Source organism: Megascapheus bottae, unplaced genomic scaffold (genome assembly GCF_031878675.1).
Source record: "Megascapheus bottae isolate mThoBot1 unplaced genomic scaffold, mThoBot2.hap1 HAP1_SCAFFOLD_40, whole genome shotgun sequence".
NCBI lineage: Eukaryota > Metazoa > Chordata > Mammalia > Rodentia > Geomyidae > Megascapheus > Megascapheus bottae.
In genome coordinates, this window is record NW_028327715.1 from 932,782 (window position 1) to 951,787 (window position 19,006).

At 49.0% G+C, this 19,006-nt stretch overlaps 2 protein-coding genes across 2 annotated transcripts; both read right to left on the reverse strand.

Moving 5' to 3' along the window:
• Positions 1 to 3,750: 3,750 nt before the first annotated feature.
• Positions 3,751 to 8,008, reverse strand: LOC150039289 (ral guanine nucleotide dissociation stimulator-like). Its single transcript, XM_090327802.1, has 3 exons — positions 7,773 to 8,008; positions 6,645 to 6,759; positions 3,751 to 4,661 (listed from the first exon to the last, which is right to left on the reverse strand). The coding sequence occupies exons 1-3, from the start codon at positions 7,971 to 7,973 to the stop codon at positions 4,501 to 4,503; spliced, it is 477 nt and encodes a 158-aa protein (XP_090183928.1). The 5' UTR covers positions 7,974 to 8,008; the 3' UTR covers positions 3,751 to 4,500.
• A 56-nt stretch (positions 8,009 to 8,064) lies between these two features.
• LOC150039290 (ral guanine nucleotide dissociation stimulator-like) lies at positions 8,065 to 13,829 on the reverse strand. Its single transcript, XM_090327817.1, has 7 exons — positions 13,587 to 13,829; positions 12,768 to 12,983; positions 12,334 to 12,437; positions 11,800 to 11,884; positions 8,908 to 9,029; positions 8,615 to 8,710; positions 8,065 to 8,311 (listed from the first exon to the last, which is right to left on the reverse strand). Exons 1-7 carry the CDS (start codon positions 13,827 to 13,829, stop codon positions 8,065 to 8,067), a joined length of 1,113 nt encoding a protein of 370 aa, XP_090183943.1.
• Positions 13,830 to 19,006: the final 5,177 nt, after the last annotated feature.

Consider the following 19,006-nt stretch of genomic DNA (forward strand, 5'->3'; position numbering starts at 1 on the left):
TGAGGAGGTAGAATTCCAGGCATGAGCCACCAGTGTGCCTGGATTAAGACTTGTTATTAACCACATTAGAAATGAGCTCCTCAGCCCTCTTCTCCAGGTGAGAATGAGTTATGGAACATGAAGCTTTCAGAGGCTGCAGGGAATTATACCCTGGTTTGAGGTTGAGAGGTCACCAGAAAACAGGGCTATCAGAGGTAAAGGAAGGTGGATAACATTTCTCAGCAGAAATACAAATTTAGTTCCACCACATTCTTGACTTCAGTGTATTTATATATACTGGACATTTAGAGTTTCAGTTAATAACATTGATTTGTCATCTCCCATGGAACAGGAGAATGGGGTTGTAAAGGCTAATGAAGCTAGAGGACAACTGAGCAGTAGGCCACCTACCTCATCTAGATGATTCATTGCATTGCAGTAAGGTAAATAAGTACCTGTAAGTAAGTACTGAAGCTCCCGGGATTTCTGCACCTGGCTCTGCCTTCTGCTGGCTTGCAGCACAGTGTCCTCTCTCTGCCCTCACGTTAAGGGTTAGACTACACTGGGTCCTTGCAATTCAATGCTTGGAGCATCTGAGATCCTGATCAGAGGCCACTGGTGACCAATACCTGTTCTGCAAAGGATGAAGTGATTCCTGGCTTCATTTTACTATTTGTGGTTCTCCAGTAAAGTGGAACGGCTGAGAAGCAGGCCACGGGACAGCTGACCTGAGGTGTTGCCAGCACCAAATGACAGCTTTCTAGAGAGGATAGTGGTAATGCTGCATCTGGAAAGTTCTCAGCTGAATTTCAGCTGAACAGATGCCAAAGGCCAGCCAGTTTCTGGATGCCCTCTGGGGAAAGGGCAGCCAGTCAAATTATAAAGACGAGACAGGGCATGAATGAGCACAAACAAGAGTAAGCCATTTCCATGAAGTCAGGGAGATGCCAGGAGAATAGAAAAAATGGTGCTGGGGGCAGAAGGCATGGAACTGAGTCTCATAGGCTTTCCTTATCCTTGGCTAGCTTCGAACTGCAGTCCTCATATCACAGCTTCCTGCTTAGCAAGGATTACATGTGTGAGGCACTGGTGCCTGCCTTACGTTGTATTGTCTATTAAATGCTCTAAGTGGCTTTTCTCATGTCTTCATTTTCCCCAGTTCATGCATGTTTGGCTCTGTTTATCCTATATCCTCTACTAAGGTGTCATTGATATGTTGGTCAAAGGGAATAATAAAGACGGATGAGAGGATTTTTTTAAACCAAACTTTCAGGCACCCAAGGGTTCTCATAGTTCCTTTGACATTTGATCAATTTATATTCATATTAGTTGGAGCTCAAATATTAGGTCACAGCTACACTTCAGAGTAGGTTTTCTATTTTCTCCATTTCTAAACATCCAGTTTATTACTATCCATAGACTCTGTTTTTCTCTAATGACAAAAAACAACAAGCTGCATAGCAGGGGCAGGGACCTTTTAGAATGGACACATACGTAGTTTGACTAAGATACTCTTTCGTGGAGCAAGCATGGATCTTTAAAATTGTTTGCACAGCTATGTTGTAAAATGGTAGTAGACAGAGCTGTCTTCATTGCATATCAGATTTGACCTGATGTGTGTGTGTGTGTGTGTGTGTGTGTGTGTGTGTGTGTGTGTGTGTTTGTGTCCCTTGTGTGGAAATAAAATTTAAACATCCCTAATTCTTTTTTTAAAGCATCATTAATTCTTCATTCTAGCATTAGAACTAGGTGGGCACCTGGCTTCCCAGCCCGTGCCAATATTTCAGCCTCTCCTGAAGCTAGATGTGACCAGGTGACTACGTTTCCTCCAACAGAATGTCATCGAAACGTTCACAACCTCTGCGACAAGTCCTTGGAAGGAAATTGCTTGCCTTCCCTTTCTTTTCTTTGTTTCCTTTTGGCTCCAGTTGGGATGTCTGTTGGCCAGCTTGTCTCAGGGTAGATGAGGAGCATATTGCAGGGAATGAAAGGGCCACGAGAGGGGGGCCTCCCTTGGGGTTCTTAATTACCGTTCCTGTTGGTGATCACCCTCGTCATCACGACCATCAGATCAGAGTTACAGGCAGCCAGATAGGAAGATGGCAAAGGCCTTATCTATCCTGCCTGTTCTCTCTTAAATCTTTTTCCAGAATTTGTCACTAAATATTCCCACTTGATTGATCAGAGTTTAGCTGTATGTAGTTATAGAGTGACCCAGATAAAAGTAAGAATTGTTTTTAACTAAGGAAAAGAAAGAAGTGTTGAGTGGACTTCTACTTAGAAAACTCTTATCTAGATCAGCAGTGGAAAACAATGGCCTACAGACCAAATCTACCCACAACCTTGTTTTATTATTATTGTTGCAAATGCATTGTTATTGGAGCAAATACATAAGCACTCATTATACATGTCATCTCCAGCTAACTCCAGGCTAGCAGAACAAGTATACCAGAGAGCAAACGGACCCTGGGCCTAACCTGCTTACCTTGTGCCTAGAGTATCCTGGAATCACAAACCTCTCCATCTTAGCCTTGTGTGCTAAGATGATAGGCAGAAGTCTCCATAGTCAGCTATGTATTAAAGAAGAGGTCTCATAAACCTACATACTCAGAATAGCTGCAAGCTACCATTCTCCCAAAGTCCACCTCCCAGGTACTAGCAATACAGTCATTATAATGCCTCAATCCAACTGATTTTAACTTAACTGAGTAACTAGTGCCTCACTCCACACATGACCCTTGCATGGAGAGTCACTGCTTTTGCACCCTCTTACAGGAATGCTCTAATTGAGTTATTTGTGAACCAACACGGTTGCCATCCCTCCATATGTCTTTGTCATTTCCCTATGAACAGGTGGCTTCTTTCTGCAAATTACTGTCACTCTTTGCCTGTGGACATTTTTTTTTACCTATAGTAGCATGCTCAGCCTACTTAAGGGGCAATCTGGAAGTCCCTTAGGCATTAATGCTCCAGGACAGCCCTTAAACAATAATGAATATGAGCTATTACATAAAATATCCGAGCTTCCTTACTCCTCTAATGGGTCAACTCTGAGATATGTCCCAGAATAATTCTCTGTTTGTGTCTGTCTCTCTGTCTCTGTCTCTGTCTCTCTCTCTCTGTCGCTCTCTCTCTCTCTCTGTCTCTGTCTGTCTCTCTCTCTCTCTCTCTCTCTCTCTCTCTCTCTCTCTCTCTCTCTCTCTCTCATTTTCTTCATTTCCTTCCCCTTAGTGATTCTTGGAAGGACCTACTTTTAGTCCAGTTCTTACATCTGAATCTATTTCTCCATGGATAAAACTGAAGCAGGGATAGGAGTTTGGTCTAGTGGTAGAGTGCTTGCCTAAGCATGCACGAAGAACAGGGTTCGATTCCTCAGTACCACATACATAGAAAGAAGGTGGAAGTGGTGCTGTGACTCAAGTGGTAGAGCTCTAGCCTTGAGAAAGCCCAAGGACAGTGCCCAGGCCTGCCCCCCCTGACAATAGAAATGAAGGCAGTAGCTTGTCACATTTTGTATCAAGGAAAACTAATATGACTGATGATTTGCATCTTTTTCAGGGAAATTGGATAAGCCTTTGTTCAGAGTCCATCTGCCTGAGTTAAATACTGAGCAGGAGCTGGTGTTTTTCAGAACAAACCCCAAAGTAATAGATGGTAAGTTGGTTAAGCAGTCTGATGTGTATTTAAATTTTGTTAGAAATATCTTCCATCCTGTCAGATGGAAGACTGTCTCTGTAACATAGAGATAAAAGAAGAAAAGCACAAGAACCAGAGCAGAGAAGAACAAGAACTTTAATTAAATGTGAACATTCAAATCTAACTTATCTTTCTAAAAAACCCCTCCAGTCCCATTAGTATTTTACTTTCTGACATGTACACAAATATTCATTGTAAATAAATCATATACAGAGCAAGGGCCCATGCTTCCTGAAATTCCAATCTTCAGTGGTCTCCAATGTCTGTGGTACTGCTCTGTGAAATGGTGTTTGCATGACCTTGACGTGAATGATGGGCCAATGAGTCTGCATGTGTATGTAAGAATGAGTTCTGAGGCATTTTCCTCCACACCACAGCTCTGCAGTGTGTGGTTTCCATCACTTGATGAGTCTCAATCAAGCCTCATGGCAGAGGCTTGGATTTTGGTGTAGCCTAACAAAGATTAGAAAGGCTGAGGGTCGCGAATTGTCCTTTGGTGAATCTTTGAAGAACAGAACTATGATTTTGGGAGTGGAAGAGCCAAGTGCACAAGTGGTGATGACCTGTAATAGAGTCCAAAATGTCAGGTGATAGTGTGGTGGGTACAGTTGTCCTGTGATGGCACAGGGTGCCCGAGGCACTCAGGGAGTCCAAGGAGGGAAGGGGGAGTTTGGCTAATGCAAGTAGCCTGGGCACAGCAGGGTGGTTTTGTAGGTGGAGTGTGGGTATCCTGGGCTGGAGTAAAAGAAGGTGCAGGGTGGCCAGGGCCACTCAAGTCATCATGGTCAGTAGGACCCAGGGAGGCATGCGCACGTGGAGCTCTCCTTAAGCCTTGCTTCCCCTCCTCTTCCTGTGGAAGAGGCTGAAGCTGGATCTCTGCTTGGCAGGTGTCCTCCGGGGGAAGGTGTACTTCCGCAGCACCACATGGTAGACGTCCATAGTCTTCAAGGCATAGAAAACGTTGGCATCATCAGGAATCCTCAGCTCTGGTGGAAGAGGGACACAAACCTTAGCTGTCCAACCTGGGGCTGAGACCACTGCCATTCCCATGCACTTAGAGATCAACTGTGGGTTAGGACCCCGAATGCCTCCAATCTCTGATTCCTGCATGGGAAAGAACTGCGGAAAACTCCTTTCTCAGAGGACAACTTTGGACTGCAGGTCCTGCCAGGTCAGGGTGAAGGAGGCACAAGCTAATCCCGTTCTGACCTCACTGCTGCCTTATCAGCATCACAGACACAACAGGCTTTGCAATGTGCAAACCAGCTCTCCTAAGATTGTCCTACAAACATGGACCCTCAGGACCACAAAAAGCAAGGCCTAATTCAGGCTTCTTGCAGTGAGTTCCAGGGTCCTCTAAGACCATGTGCCCCAAGTAGACTGTAAGTCCTGCCTTTGGCCTTTAATTTCTCCCCAGTCTCCTCTGTCCTGCACTCTTTGTGAGAGGGAAAACCCCATGCTGCCAGCATAGTGGGAATGGTCCCAGAGGTAGGAAGGAATTCAGAACACATCCTTCATGGAACTTGTGATCTGTCATCAATGCTGATCAACTCCACAAAGAACTGGACAGATTCTGCACCTCATTGCAAAGACAAGACAGCAACACTACTGTGGCTCATTACCATTTGTGTTCCAGGTATACATGAGTCTTACATGAGTCTGACTCCTCTTACCATCTGTGAGTCTGTCTCTGTCTCTTTTTTCTTGCCGGTCCGGGTCCTTGAACTCAGGGCCTGACCACTGTCCTTGGGCTTTCTCAAGGCTAGAGCTCTATCACTTAAGCCTCACCACCATTTCTGGCTTTTTTCTATGTATATGTGGTACTGAGGAATCAAACCCGCGTCTTAGTGCATGCTAGGCAAGGACTCTACCACTAAGCCAAATTCCCAGCCTGTCACTGTCTCTTTTGCTACTTCAGTCTCTGTCCCAATCCCTGTCTCTCTGTCTCTATCTCATCTACCTAAGCTTTTGGCTAGCTTTTCAACTTATATCTTTTATGAGTAAGTCAAATTTTGGTTCACTTATCTAACTCAGTGACTCGGTTCTCCCCCTGACCTGTTTGTTCAAGATAAGTGTTGTGCCACTGGCGCCATATGATTTTTCCTGCTTTTACTGTGGTTGATAGGAAGAAAGAGAATCACAGACTTCTAACCCAGGCTGGCCTCCAACCTAGAGCCTCAGTTGAGCCTCCTAATGAACTGGGTTTGTAGGCTGAGTCCTAGGCACCTGGCTTCTAACTCATTTGGAAGAAAAACACATAGGTAGGGAATATTGGGAAGTTGCCCATGAGTTCTCAATAGCTCTTTCAGGGCTTGTATTAGTCCATGATATAGGGTAAGTGGTGTTTGGAGGCATAGTTTTAATGGTGTGGGAAAAATGCAAGGGTCTCAGGAACTCTGGGCACACACGTTACAACTAAGTGACACTCAAGTGTCAGGTATTTTCTGAAGCCATGTGTTCACATTGGAGAATGACAAAGTCCGTTCTGGGAGCAAGCCAGCCATTCTGTCCTATGAGCTGTATTGTCTCCAGTCCTCACGGATGGTCTCTACACTGGCTACTTCCTCCTTAGCCAGGGCAAGAACAAGCATGTCCATGAGGGCAATAGCTGTGCAGCAACCAGGGCTGGCTTGGGCCTGGTGTCTAAGGCTGCCCTTATGCTGCCATACCCTGATGGAGGGGTTGGTGGGTGAGGACACTCTCTCCTGCCAAACTTCTTCTTTTTTTGCTAGACCTAGGGGCTGAAGTCAGGGCCTGAGTACTGCCTTGGGGCTTTCTGAAGGCTAGAGTTCTAACAGCACCACTTCTGGCTTTTTTACTTTTTTTTTTGTTTTGCCTATGCATATATTTCCAAGGAATCGAACTCTGGTGTTCTTGCATTCTAGATGAGCTCTCTACCACCAGTCCAAACTCCTGGGTCCCTGCCCACCTACTTATTTGCCTGTCCTAGCTATTGGTTTAGGACTCACTTTGATCCTGTGTGATGATCTGCACCAGCTCTAAGTCTTCTGGCTTGTATCCACGCACCTGGAATTTCTTGATAGCTTTCACGATGACGTCTCGGGTCTTCTCCTGGTTGGTCACCTGGGTTGGATCAGGAAACAGGCCTTGAGGACTGGGTCCCAGGGGTCCCTCCCTGAAGTCAGTATCCAGGGCTTCTGTGGAACCATGTTAGTGTTAAACATGAGAAATGCCATGGGGTGTCATGGGTGTGTTTTAACCCTTCCTTCCTGAAGAGGAGTCCATGCATTGAAGTTGGTTATTTAGTATTCTTAGTAGAGTTTACCAGCTCTTCCTGGATCTGCTTTCAAATTTTGGGCCCCTGAGATTTAGTGGAATACACAATAAACTCCAGAAACCCCAGGCAAGGGAGGAGCCAGCCAAGTGCCCAGTGCCTGCTCCTAGCCAGGTCTGGGGTGAGTTGGAGGATGCAGTGATGAACGACACCCCGTGGAGCCTTGATCAACTCCACTAACACTGAGAGTCCAGGAGAGAGGAAGTCGTTGCCTCCCCAGATGACTGCTCATGACACCCATTCTCCTTCCTGTTGGTGAGAGGACTGAACCAGATGCAGACACCAGACCCAGCATGAGGAAGGAGGGGCTCTGAATGTCATCTGCCCAGTTGAGTAGCTAGAAGAGCAGACATCTCTCTCTCCTGTGAGGAGTTTACTTTTGAGCAGATCTTTTAGCTCCATCATCTGCAGCACCCTGCCTTAGACATTCCTCATCTTCCCAGAACATAGGATCCCTATGTCTCGCTGTCCTCCAACCCAGATGTGATTGTCAGAAGAGCCTACTAAGTAATGTGCGAGGATTGTCTGTGAGACAGTAAACAGTCTCAACTGGCAATCGTGTTCATTCACTACTAATCTTGTGATCAAACACCAGCCTTTAGGTTGTTTCCTGGGGAAAGTGAAGTATCTAAACTATGCCCTCCAGAGCCTAGGATTTCCCCAATCTTTGTCCGCATTCTTCCTCTCAGTCCTCCTCACTGACCCTGCCTGAGGATCTATTCTTGCCTGGAGACTGGGCATAATTTTCCCTCCCTCTTTTTTAGGTCAGAAGAGCAGAAGGAAATGCAGCCGCCCACCTCACCTCAATGCTTCTGCATAGACGTCTGTTTTCCACAGGCAGCACCACCCTGATGACACACGAGTCTCCCAGCCTGAGATGGGGAGGCACGGATGAGCTGTCACTACTCTGCCCTGAGGTGCCGCTGTGAGTGTTGGCTGAATTGGTGTCCATTGTGCTGGTGTCTGTGGGTGAGGATTGGCTGGCAGAGGCCAAGCTGGTCATCCCAGTGGACCGGGAGGAGGATCCCTGGACCTGTGGATGACAGCAACATCAGGAGAAGTCCAGGTTTCCAACCAGGTCTAGGGCTTTCCTCTCAGGCAGTGCAAAGAGGACTATGGGCAAGAGAGGAAGTCATCTTTTTCGGGTCTCCTGAGGATGTTTGTGAGATGCTCCTGAGGAGCTCTGGGTAGGAGCTGGAGGAGGGAGCTGACTGCACATTGCTGTCTGACTGCACTGCAGTGGTGTTTGTGCTGCTCATCTCAGGGCCACTCTTGTCCTGGTCCATCCACTTCAATTGGGAGCTGCCACTGGTACTAGGTGCAGCACTCTGGGTCTGGTGGCTTTAGAGAGGGGTCAGCTTACTGAAGGAACTTCTCTCAGGACACACACAAGACCCTAGACCTCAAACACTGGGGACCCGAATCTCCACTCCATGATCTGGGTCAGTTAACATTTTCCCATTCCCTTATGTGATGGATGAATCACAGAGACAGAACTCAGTGTAAGCAGAGGGGCAGACACCCCAGAGAACTGAGTGCCAGACCTGGCTTCTCAATGGAAATGTCTCATCCACAGCCTGTCTCATTCCCACACCCATCCCATCATCTTCCCTGGTTCTTGCCCATCAGTGGCCAGGTCCTTACTTCTTCCAGGCCTTCCAGATGCTGAAGCGCTTCTTGGTCGGAGGGCTTGCAGTGTCATTCTGTCCCGGAGGCTCCAGTGCACATGACAGGTCATAGCTAGGCAAGGGGTGTGAGGTGAGCTGACCAAATTGAAGCTTGGGACCTCCCAGATTCTGCTTCAATTCTGAGCCTGCCACCCACCTGGTCACTGCCCCTAGGTAGTGTAAGTCCTCAAGTCCAGACATGTGACACTCAGGATGGCACCACATCCCAGTGACAGGCGACTCTCCCTGTACTAGTCCCTCCCAGCTCACCTGGCCTCCTCGCTGAGCCGCTCCAGGTCTCTGAACCAGCCTAGAAACTTCTCGTCGGGGGTGATGTGTTCATAGCTGCAGCTTTCCTGTAGCTGCTTCAGTTGCTCCATGATTGCATATTCCTGGCAAGGGAGAGCATGAGGTGAGTGGAGGGCTGTGCTGTGATGCCCAGGGAAAGAGCATTCACCAGGCTTTGCTCTGGGAAGCCTCAGTGCATCAGGGTGCTGTGGCTCTCACAACTGTGTCCACACTCATTCACAGGAAGCTCTCCTCTCCCACTTCACATCCCCACCCTGTCGTCAGGAAAGATCTGCACTCTGAACCAAATTTCCCTACCGGTCATGGTGACTGAAGCTGACTCTGCTGCTGGTCCCCATCCAGCCAGGAGGGCACCTGAAACTCACCTTTCTCAATTTCTGAAAATGGATGACTCCCTCCTAGAAGGCAGAGAACAATGTGAGGAGAACCCCACCCTTCCTCCCTTCAGTCCTCCCTGTCAGGGGCTGGTCCTCTTCCATGGGACAGAGGGCATCTACATGTGCCTGTGAACCAAGTCCTAGATGGGACCTGGACACATCTCCAAAGAGGTTCTGGGATCATCTTGTCCAAACCTTTTGAGGACATGGGGTGACTGAGGGCTCAGCTGAGCCGGACTCACTGGTGCTTGCTTGGCCTGTCCTTTGCTTTCCATTGATCCCAACTGCCCACTGTGCCCAGAGGAACTTGAGTCCCAGTTGTGCTATGTGCCCTAGCTCCCTATCCCAGCAGCTCTGGATATCCCTTCTTAAGATGGATGCAGTGTTATCTTAAGAAACTCTTCACTGTGCCATAACTCAGCACACAGCAGAAGACTTTCTGTCCCAACCCCAGCAGCTCAGTGATGCCCAGACTACTCACATCCAGGAAGTCCCTAAAGGCCGTGTCGATCATTCGGAAGTCTCCCAGGAAAGTTTTCAGGTAGGGCACAGTGCCCTTGATGTGAACCTGTGGAATTGGATGGGTTGATGTGCCATGGCCTAGGACCCCATTGCAGGCCTCCCTAGACAGCCTCCATCCTCACAGGGCCTTTCTTATCAGAGTCACCTGTTCTGGCCAATCTGTTAGAGCCCCTTCTCTGCACTTGGGATAATAAACAGTATAAGGGTGGCATTGACACCTCCCCAAGTTAAGGAGCCTCTGAAGGCCACCTGCCACACAGGCTTTGCCATGCTCTGGCTTCTCCTCCTCCTTTGTCTCTGGCAGCCACTCAGGACAAGGGATTATAAGAATCAAATCCCATGTGTATGGAGTTATTTCAGGCAGGGGAACAAGAGGTAAGATGAGCAAGCAGACCTCTCTTCTCTTCTCTTACAGGCATTCTTGGTGCATTCAGGACACAGTCACTCACCATGTCCTCAGCCTGCCTCTGGCCTCTCTTGGCCTTCTTCTCCTTGGGGGCAAAGTCACCAGGCTCCTGTCACAATGGATAGCAGAACTCCTGAGACATGTGTCCACTCAACCTTTGTCCCTGACCTGAGCATGGATGGTGCCAAAGCTAGTGCCACCTGCTGCTTTGTTCTGGTTAATTCTCTGCCTCAGCAGATCTGAGGGATGCCATGCACTGAACTGGCCTCTCTCTGCCTGCTTCCTTATCTGCAAACTCTGCAAATAAATGACGTTCCTCTGAGCGCTATGGGATCCACTGGTTTCTCCCAATGTTGGTGCTGCCCTGAGTCTCTGTGCCTATGCCTTCTCTGGACTCCTGGAAATTTCTTTCTCCTCATTGTCTCATCAATCATCCAAATTCCTCAGTCTTCATAGGTGACAGGAGGGGACCGAGGAATAGGAAGGGATGGTGGCCTGTCCACTTCACTGTAGGCAATCATAGAAGAGACACTCTAACTCTGTGAGCAGGGTGCAGTCAGTGAGTGCTCCCATAATTGTCATGGGCCGGAGGGTAGAATAGTCCAGGAGGGAGAGGATTATGGACTTTCAGCTAACTTCCTAAAAAAAAAATTCTGGATTTCCTCACCTAGGGCAGGGGCTCTGAATCATGAGAAAGTTTCTTTCCCACAAAGCTCTTCCCTATGTGTCTGTGCCCTGGCAGAAATCTTTCTCTATGCATCTGGGTGGGGAGTTCCCCAGATATACTGTAGTGGACAAGCGGGTCAAGGCATTGAGGAGTCCAGTCTGCAGCCCTTCCCACTGAGGCTTCTGGAATCGTGTGTGAAGGAGCTCAGTATGTTGGAATGTAGAGGTAGATACATCTTTTCCTTTCTTGATTTGTGTGGGTGTCTCTATCGGAGCGACTAGTTCACTTGGGGGGTTTCATGGTTGAGTCTCAAGGTTAGGGCTCGCAGTCATGTCCAGCTGAGATTTCAGGGCTGAGTGAGCAGTGCCTGGCCTCCCTTGTCAAGAAAACCCCCAGCCACCTTCAGTTCCCCTGTCTAGTCCTTCTCTGTGTTTGTATGGCGGTGAGCAGCATCTGCTCTAGGGAGAACAGAGAGACCCAGTTCCTTCAGGTAGACATCCTGGCTCTGAATGTTAAGATCCAAACCAAGTGTGTGCTATGTCTGTTTGGCTAAAGGACAGCTCTGAAATATCCCATGGCAGAGCAACTCACTCCTGAGCAGTGCAGCTGACTTACATACCAGGTACTCAAGAGCCTGAGATCGGAGGATCCCAGTTCAATCCACAGTCACTGAGTCTGTGAATTACAATCAACTCCAAACGTGGAGTGGGCTTGGGACTGAAAATGAAGAGCACTGAGTATTAAAAACGGTGGACAACAGCCATGCCCTGAGTTCAAGATCCAGAATGGAGAGAAAAAAAAAACGGGAAAACATTTCTTTTTGGAACTGGATCCCACTTTTGCCTTCTTAGCCCTGTTCTTTCTGACCCCTTTCTCTCTACCTGAAAGAGTAGCACTTTGGTCCAGAAGTAAGAGCATGAAGGAGAAACGATCTCGGAGAGTTTCTCATAAATCTGCATGCTGTCTCTGTAGGAGGGACAGAGAGAAGTGACAAATGGGAAAGTGAGAGAGAAGGGAGACAGGCTTGGTTTTGTTTTAGAGCCAGGCCTGCAAGTTGCCTGAACAGGAGGTTTTCAAATGATTGTATGAAGCTCCCAAGGACCCAGGAGCTGGAAGCAATTTATTCTTCATGTCCCAGTGGAGTCCAGCCCAGTTGTATTAGACATCTGTGCTTGGATTTCCTTTGGACAGAAATGTAGAATTACCACAGAAATCCTGGACAGCTCCTCTGGGTCTCTGTCCAGCTTCAGTGAGACATTGCACTGAACATTTGCTGGTGCCTGAACAGGCATAATGCAGGCACTGTCCCTGTTTTCCTGGCTAGCAGCCCAGGTCATACAGGCTTGGCTCTGGGGCTGGTGGTGAAGCTGGCTAGTCCCTGTGTGTGCACAGCTTCTGTGGAGAGAAGGACCCACCTGGAGACCTCTTGCCATGTGCTGTCCAGGCGCTGGATGGCTCTGCTGTGCAGAGCAGAGAGGATGGCATGGAGGGAGGAGAAGTTCCTGAGGAGTCTGCATTCCTGCATGGGAAGGGTGTGTGAGCCTTGCATGCTACTGCTGCCACCTGATGCCTTGCTGGCTGGGCTAAGCCAGGGTCAGTACAAGGATTCTGGGGAGCTGCTTACAGGGCTTCAGAGGGGAGAGAGGGCTGACCAGGCCTGGGTGAGCTTGCCCCTGAGTCCTGAGTGTGAGGAAGGAGTGAGCACCATTGCATGTGTGATATGTGGGAGTCCAGACAAGATGGCCTTGGGCAGGAGGCCCTGAAGTCCACACAGGGCTCTGAGCACATTGGAACACCTCAGAATATAAGACCCTGAAGGGAGAGTCTCTAGGCAGCAGTTGTGTCTTACCATGGCCACCGAGATCCAGTGCTCTAGCACCCTTGCCCTGGAGCAGGGCTGCATGCTGTGGTCCCCTACGCAGGTGGTGAGCACGCAGGAGAACACCTGGTCAAACTGTGTGAAGGTGGCCCGGATGGTGGGGGCCAAGTTCTCCATGTCGTGTCTGTCCTTCTGGGAAATGGCAGAATGCAGGCAGTGGTGGGGCACCACCTTCAGGAACAGCTCCTGCCAAAGGAAGGAGTGCCTCATTGCCTGGCACACAGCACAGTGCCCAGCCCCAGATAGGGTCCCGTAGTTGGGCTGAGAACTCTGGCTGTGTAGGGGTCTCTGAGGCTTAGGCATGGGTTTGTAGGGATGTCATGCCGTTTCGCAACCCTGGAGGGCACCTGAGTGTCCCTACCTCATGTCAGGGTCTGCTGTGCAATGTGACTCTTCCTCCTTGGCCTAGGCCGAATTTCTGCCCTCCCCAAGTCCCCCCATGCCTGTCCTTTGGTTCATATCCACAGATGCTGCTTCTGTAGCACTTTCTGTTTTCTGCACTAGGCTCTGGCACACACACCAGAATCCTCATAATTGCTTGAGCTCATGTGGTCCCTGCCAAGTGCCGAGGAGCTGCGATTCTGGCTGCACCTCTCCACGCATAGCTCCTGGGACACAGAGGTGTCATATACACTTTAGTGTCTGCATTTAAAGAGTGTTGCTAGGAAGCTTGAGCCAAGGTGAAGCTCAGGCTGGAGGAAAGCTTGGGCTCTAGGGGAAGGAGAAGGATGAGAAGGCAGCCATGCAGAGAAGGAAGCCCGGTCCACCCCGCGCTGCCCAGGGCCTCACCGAGTCCATCCTGGTGAGCTGCTCAGCCACCAACAGGGGAGGGAAATCTAAGACCTCATTCTTCTCCTTGTTCAGTCCCTCCCCTGTGCTCCCTGAAGAAGGACAGGAAGATCCTGTGAGGAAAGCATGCCGGGTCCTATTTTGATTCTCCATAAAATAAGGGATCCCACCCAAGCTGTGGACCAGGGGCCAGGTTGGTAGTTCCCAGGATATGGATTCCAGGGTCCCTTGGGAGTCTACCATGAGGCCAAGTTTCAAACTGGCTCCCAGTCAGCAGAGCAAAGGAGGCTGGTACTGCAGGTGACATAGCCTCAGAGTCCCGGGAAGACATGGCTGCCACCCACACCTGATGCTGCTGCTCCCATCTCGTGGTACAGTAGAGTCAAGGCTGACTTTGGGTGTTGGTCTAACCCTGGTAATGTTCCTGCAATTAGGCTGCACACCAGAGCTTGGAGCTCAATGCTGCCCTCTTAGACAAACACTGGGCTAATGCTAGACCTGCAGGAGAAGACAAGGCCCACTCCATGGAGGATTTGTCCTGAGTCTTTGAAAAGAGAATAAAGACCCTCTTCCCTTTGACTTCCCAACCTGGATCCCTCTACCCATCCTCATTTTCAACTTCTCTGCACAGTCTCTATGTTCCAGCGTGTTTCTTCTTCCTGGCACAAGGCCTATATTAGAGCCTTCTCCACCCTCTGATGGCCCACATTCATCCCGCCTCTTTCCTCTGTCTTCCCACCCAGTTTCCACACCATCAGGCTGTGTCTGGCTGGGCTCTTGGGCCTCCATCTGATCCAGGAGCCGTTGTGCACGGCTTTCTACGTGTGTTCCAGTCATGTGCCTCTTCAGGTGAGCCAGCAACTGCTTGAGGCAGGCAACGTGTGCAGGCTGGCAGAAGTCCTCCCAGTACTCGTCCAGCCACATGTCCAGGATAGAAGAGAGGGCACTAGGGGCAGATTGGGGGCAGCAGAGTCAGAAACCTGGCCAGCGGCTACCCCAGACACTCTCAGCACTCATTTGAAATATGGACATCAGTATCTCCCCAAGCCAAGCTTCTTTGGTGGTGGAGGTAGTGACAGTGCTCAGGAACCAAGGAAGGATTGAAGGGAATTCCAGGGAGCCAGCCCCCAATCATGGGAGGAGCAACTCTCCCCTCTCCAGGGAGCTCCCCATACTTCTGCAGCTCTCTAGTCCCTCCCCACTGCATGGAGTCTCCATGGGGTCTGTTGCATGCCTGGCATGAACTGGCTGCTGGTGCACATCCACTGGTGACTCTGCTGCCTCAATTCCAAGAGCCACACGTGGGCTATCTCCCCACCTCACTGTTCTCTTGGTGACCCAGCCAGGCCTTCTACTCTGCCAGCCTTCCTAGGGTCAGCAGAAGTCCTAAAACATGACATCAATGCTCTAATCCTGTTTGCGAGGCCATGGTGAGGACAGGCAAGGCTGGGCATCAGGGGCTGTGGAGAGGATGGGTTGGCACAGGGCTCAGCTCTCCCAACAGCACTGCCGGTCATGGGTCAGCCTCCTCCTGCATACATGTGCCACACTTCAACCCTGTGGGGAGAACGTCAAGATCTCTGGGATCCTGAGCTCGCCCACCACGCTACACTCAAACCTGGCTCCACTGTGCACACAGATGCCCTCCTTTGAGAGCAAAGTCCACTCACTTTCTGAGTTTGTCCTGTGGCATGCCATCCTGGCTGGAGAAAGGCAGGATTTCATCCTGTGTAGAGGAGTCCTTGAAGGCCTCACCTCTACTGAACCTGTGGAGGAATTGCACAGTTACTGGCTGTCTCTTCCTGTGTTTTATCCGGCTTGCAACAGTGCGGCTTATTTGTGCTTTCTCCCTACAAACATGTCCAGACCCGGAGGGGCTTCAACCTATGTGCAATGGAAAGGGACAAGCCTTTTCTCCCTTGAGAATCCTGTGGGCCGAGGGTCTCCCACTCTGCCTTCAGCTATCCCTGCGCTATGTGTAGTTGAGGAACCATTCTCCAAACAGGGAAAGTCTGCTTTGTCTGAGGGCTCAGAGCTTGGAGGCAGAAAGCTGTGTCCTGAGGAAGAAGGTCACAGGACTGAGCCTATACTACTGGGGAGCACACAAGGCATTTCCCATGGCCCTGGCATAACCTAAGGTGCTTCTCTGCCCACCCCCACTCCACAGGATCAGAGTAGCCCTGAGAGTTGTGCAGGTCATTCCCAGGGTCCCGTGGAGAAAAAGAGTCCCCTGCCCTTGCAGTTGCTACTCACGTTTGGAAGAGCAGGTCCAGGACGTGTTCGGTGCTGGTGAATTTTCGGTAAGTGGAGAGGAAGGTGGGGATGAAGAAGTGTTCCACGGTGAGCTGGGCAGGCACCAAGTGTTCCACCAGCTGCTCCAGGGTGCCTGCCCAGCAGCCCTCGTCCTGGCTTGGAGCTTCATCCTGGAGTGGGACCAGGGGAATATTTTAAGCTGAAACTAGGGAACCAAAGAGGACTGTGACATACAGTCCAGGGAATTACATTAAAATGACTTCCTATTCTCTCTATGTATGTCTTGCTGTCTTTGTCTCTGTATCTCTCTCCCTGACTCTCTCGGTCTCTCTGTCTTACTCTCTTGTAACTCTCTGTCAGTCCTTCTGGCTCCATGTCTTTCTGTCTGTCTGTATGCCTCTCTCTGTGTCTGTGTCTGTCTTTCTGTCTGCCTTGCCCCCCCATCTCTCACATACACACACACACACACACACACAGACACACACAGACACACACACACACATACAAATGAGCTGGTAATGACTGGAGACTTAGATGTGGTGGGCTTTCCAGCCACTTACTGGCCTGGGCCTCCATGTCACCTGTGGGGTCCAATGACCCAGAAGTTTTCACTGCCAGGATTGGCCTTGTTTGCACACACGTGTGCCAGGCACCCTCTGCGCTCTTCCATGGGGCCTGAGACTCTCCCATTTGAGGAAAAACTGGCAAACATCTCCTGAACGTCTGCTAGCCACACAAGTGAGTTGTGGGGGGTTTGTGTTGACTGTGGGTGCTGGGATACCAAGGTTCTAAGTTCCATTGTGAAGGCAATGAGGTCATTTGTGGAGGTCCCTTCAATTGACCCCTTCCTTCTGACACACCCTCTCCAAAGGTCCCCTTCTCTATCCTCTTGCTGGCTCCGAGCAGGACATAGCTGTCCAGTGTTACCCCAGCACCTCAATTCTATGGTCCCGGGGTAGACCTATGTGGAGTAGACACCACCATGGAGGAGACACAATTGGGTTCTTAGCCTCACGGGACCCAAACTTAAACCCCTTTTCTCTCAAGTCCCACTCTGCTCCTCACTTGTCTTCTAAGACACGAAAGGGAAACCTTAAGATGAAGATTCCTGAGAGATGCTATGGATTCCCCAGTGGTCAGGCTTCAGGGTCAAGTCTCACCAGTTGCCATGCTGCAAGTAGAAAATCACGGAGGTTCAGGCCAAGGTGCTCTGTCCCTGATACACAGTTGTTGTCTACACAGGGCACAACCCCTTCCTTACTGGGACCAGAGGATTGACACCTGGGTAGAGCTTGGCTGAGTGTGGTCTCAAGGGAAGTGTGACTTCCTCATTTTGTGGCAGTCAGCAGTGGGTTTGGGGAACACTGTATTTCAGTATGGACCTGTGCGGCCATTTCTTGGTCTGGGAAGTGTGTTGTGTCATGTCTCTCCAGCCACAGGGACCTCTTTTCTAACCTGCTCCTGGACACACGTGTGCTTCTGCTGTCTTCCTGGTGTCTTCATCGCTCCCCCCACATTCTCCCACTTATTCCTAGAGAGTTTGGCAGGGGCCTGAGAGGCTGAATGGACATCTGCCCTCAGGAGTGAGGTGGAGGACTGGACCCCTCCTTCCTCCAGCTTGCAGAGGACCCCATGCAGCCCGCAGGCTCTCCCAGCTGCGGTCACATAGCTTGGATCCCATGAGCACCTGGGTATTGTCAAGGTCTCCAACCTTGCCCTTCCTGTCTTTAGGAATTTGTACTCAGGACCTGGATCTTGTTCTAGAGCTCTTTTTGCCTAAAGCTAGAGTACTACAGCTTTAAGCCCCAGTGGCTATGTGTGAGGAACATTTCATGGGGACTTTTCTGCACAGGCACCGTGATCCTCTGATCTCAGCCTCCCACCAGCACCAACCAGGCTCTCACTGTGATTTTTATCCCTATGTAAAGAAGTTACATTATTTTCACAGATGCGTAGAATGGTTACAGTTACATAGGATATGTATTGAGTTCTTTTCCTTTGGTCCAGTGTCATTCCTTCCGCAAACTATCAGTTTCCTTCTTCTGCTTCTACATGTGACTTGTCTAGATTTCTTTCAGTACAATGTCTATTGAACATCAGTGATGAACATTTTCACACTTTTGTCCTGAGTTCTATGTTCCTACCCAAGATAGACATCAAAACAAGTGTACAGAAAGAAATAAGAAAACAGAATCAGCAAAACCCCACAAGAAAAAAATGTTTTTCTATACAGTGTCGTTCATAGAGATATGTTTCTGAGTACCTATATATACCTGTCTATTTATATTTATATTTATATATATATGGCAAACAGATTAGTATATGGGGTAATTGTTTTGTCAGATGTTTCAGCCTGGTCTTCACAGATGATTTAGTTGGGTTAACATTTACTTTGCTGAGAGTAGATTGTTAACATCTGTTGTTGAACGGATCCATCGTCTTTGGGTAGCCTCAGGACACCGTTTTAAAGTATAATAGTTGATTCATTGGTTTCTGCATCAATATTTACCTCTTCTTGAGTGTTTTCCCCTTAGATCATTCCCTTCATTAATATGCAGTGTCCTTCATTATCTCTTTCTACTGGTTTGAATCAGAAGTCTATTTTATGGTGTAACCTCATAGAAACCCCACATTCAGCCAGATATGAGGAATGATGTGCATGTTTGGTATTCTTTTAGGCTATTTGTGTATCCTAACAGTGGATCATTGTTGGAGAATGTTCTGTGTGCAGCTTCTTGAATGTGAGTTTCATGGTCATCTGGTGACATACTCCTTTGAGGCCTATTAGCCCCATTGGCATTATTTGAATTCAGAAATATGTTTGTCCATTTTCTGCAGTGAAATCACTTTTCTAGCAATTATTGGACTGCATAGAAGTCAGCATTACAGGACATCATCAGACATGGAACATCTGTCCAAGAATGAAGCTTCTTTAACAGTGGAAGACCTACACACTGAGGAGAGTCATTAGATCTAGGGATGCTGGAATTCTTGACTACATAGAGCAGCTGCTTTCTATCTCCACTATGTTACATCATACCCTTGAGTTTCTTGAGAACACTCACACACACACACACACACACACACTTATATATACTTATATATTTGTGCATCTCTCTCTTCTATGGCTATATGTAAGTAATTGTCAGAAGCCTAGACTGAATTGC

Excerpts from the sequence above, each read along its gene's own strand:
- LOC150039290 (XM_090327817.1), bottom strand. The coding sequence starts at position 13,829 with ATGGTAGACTCCCAAGGGACCCTGGAATCCATATCCTGGGAACTACCA. Across the intron at positions 12,438-12,767 it reads ACTGGATCTCGGTGGCCATG|GAATGCAGACTCCTCAGGAA; the intron begins GTAAGACACAAC and ends CTTCCCATGCAG. Across the intron at positions 11,885-12,333 it reads ACATGGCAAGAGGTCTCCAG|AGACAGCATGCAGATTTATG; the intron begins GTGGGTCCTTCT and ends TCCCTCCTACAG.
- LOC150039289 (XM_090327802.1), bottom strand. The coding sequence starts at position 7,973 with ATGACCAGCTTGGCCTCTGCCAGCCAATCCTCACCCACAGACACCAGC. Across the intron at positions 6,760-7,772 it reads GTCTATGCAGAAGCATTGAG|GTGACCAACCAGGAGAAGAC; the intron begins GTGAGGTGGGCG and ends GATCCAACCCAG. Across the intron at positions 4,662-6,644 it reads GATCATCACACAGGATCAAA|AGCTGAGGATTCCTGATGAT; the intron begins GTGAGTCCTAAA and ends CTCTTCCACCAG.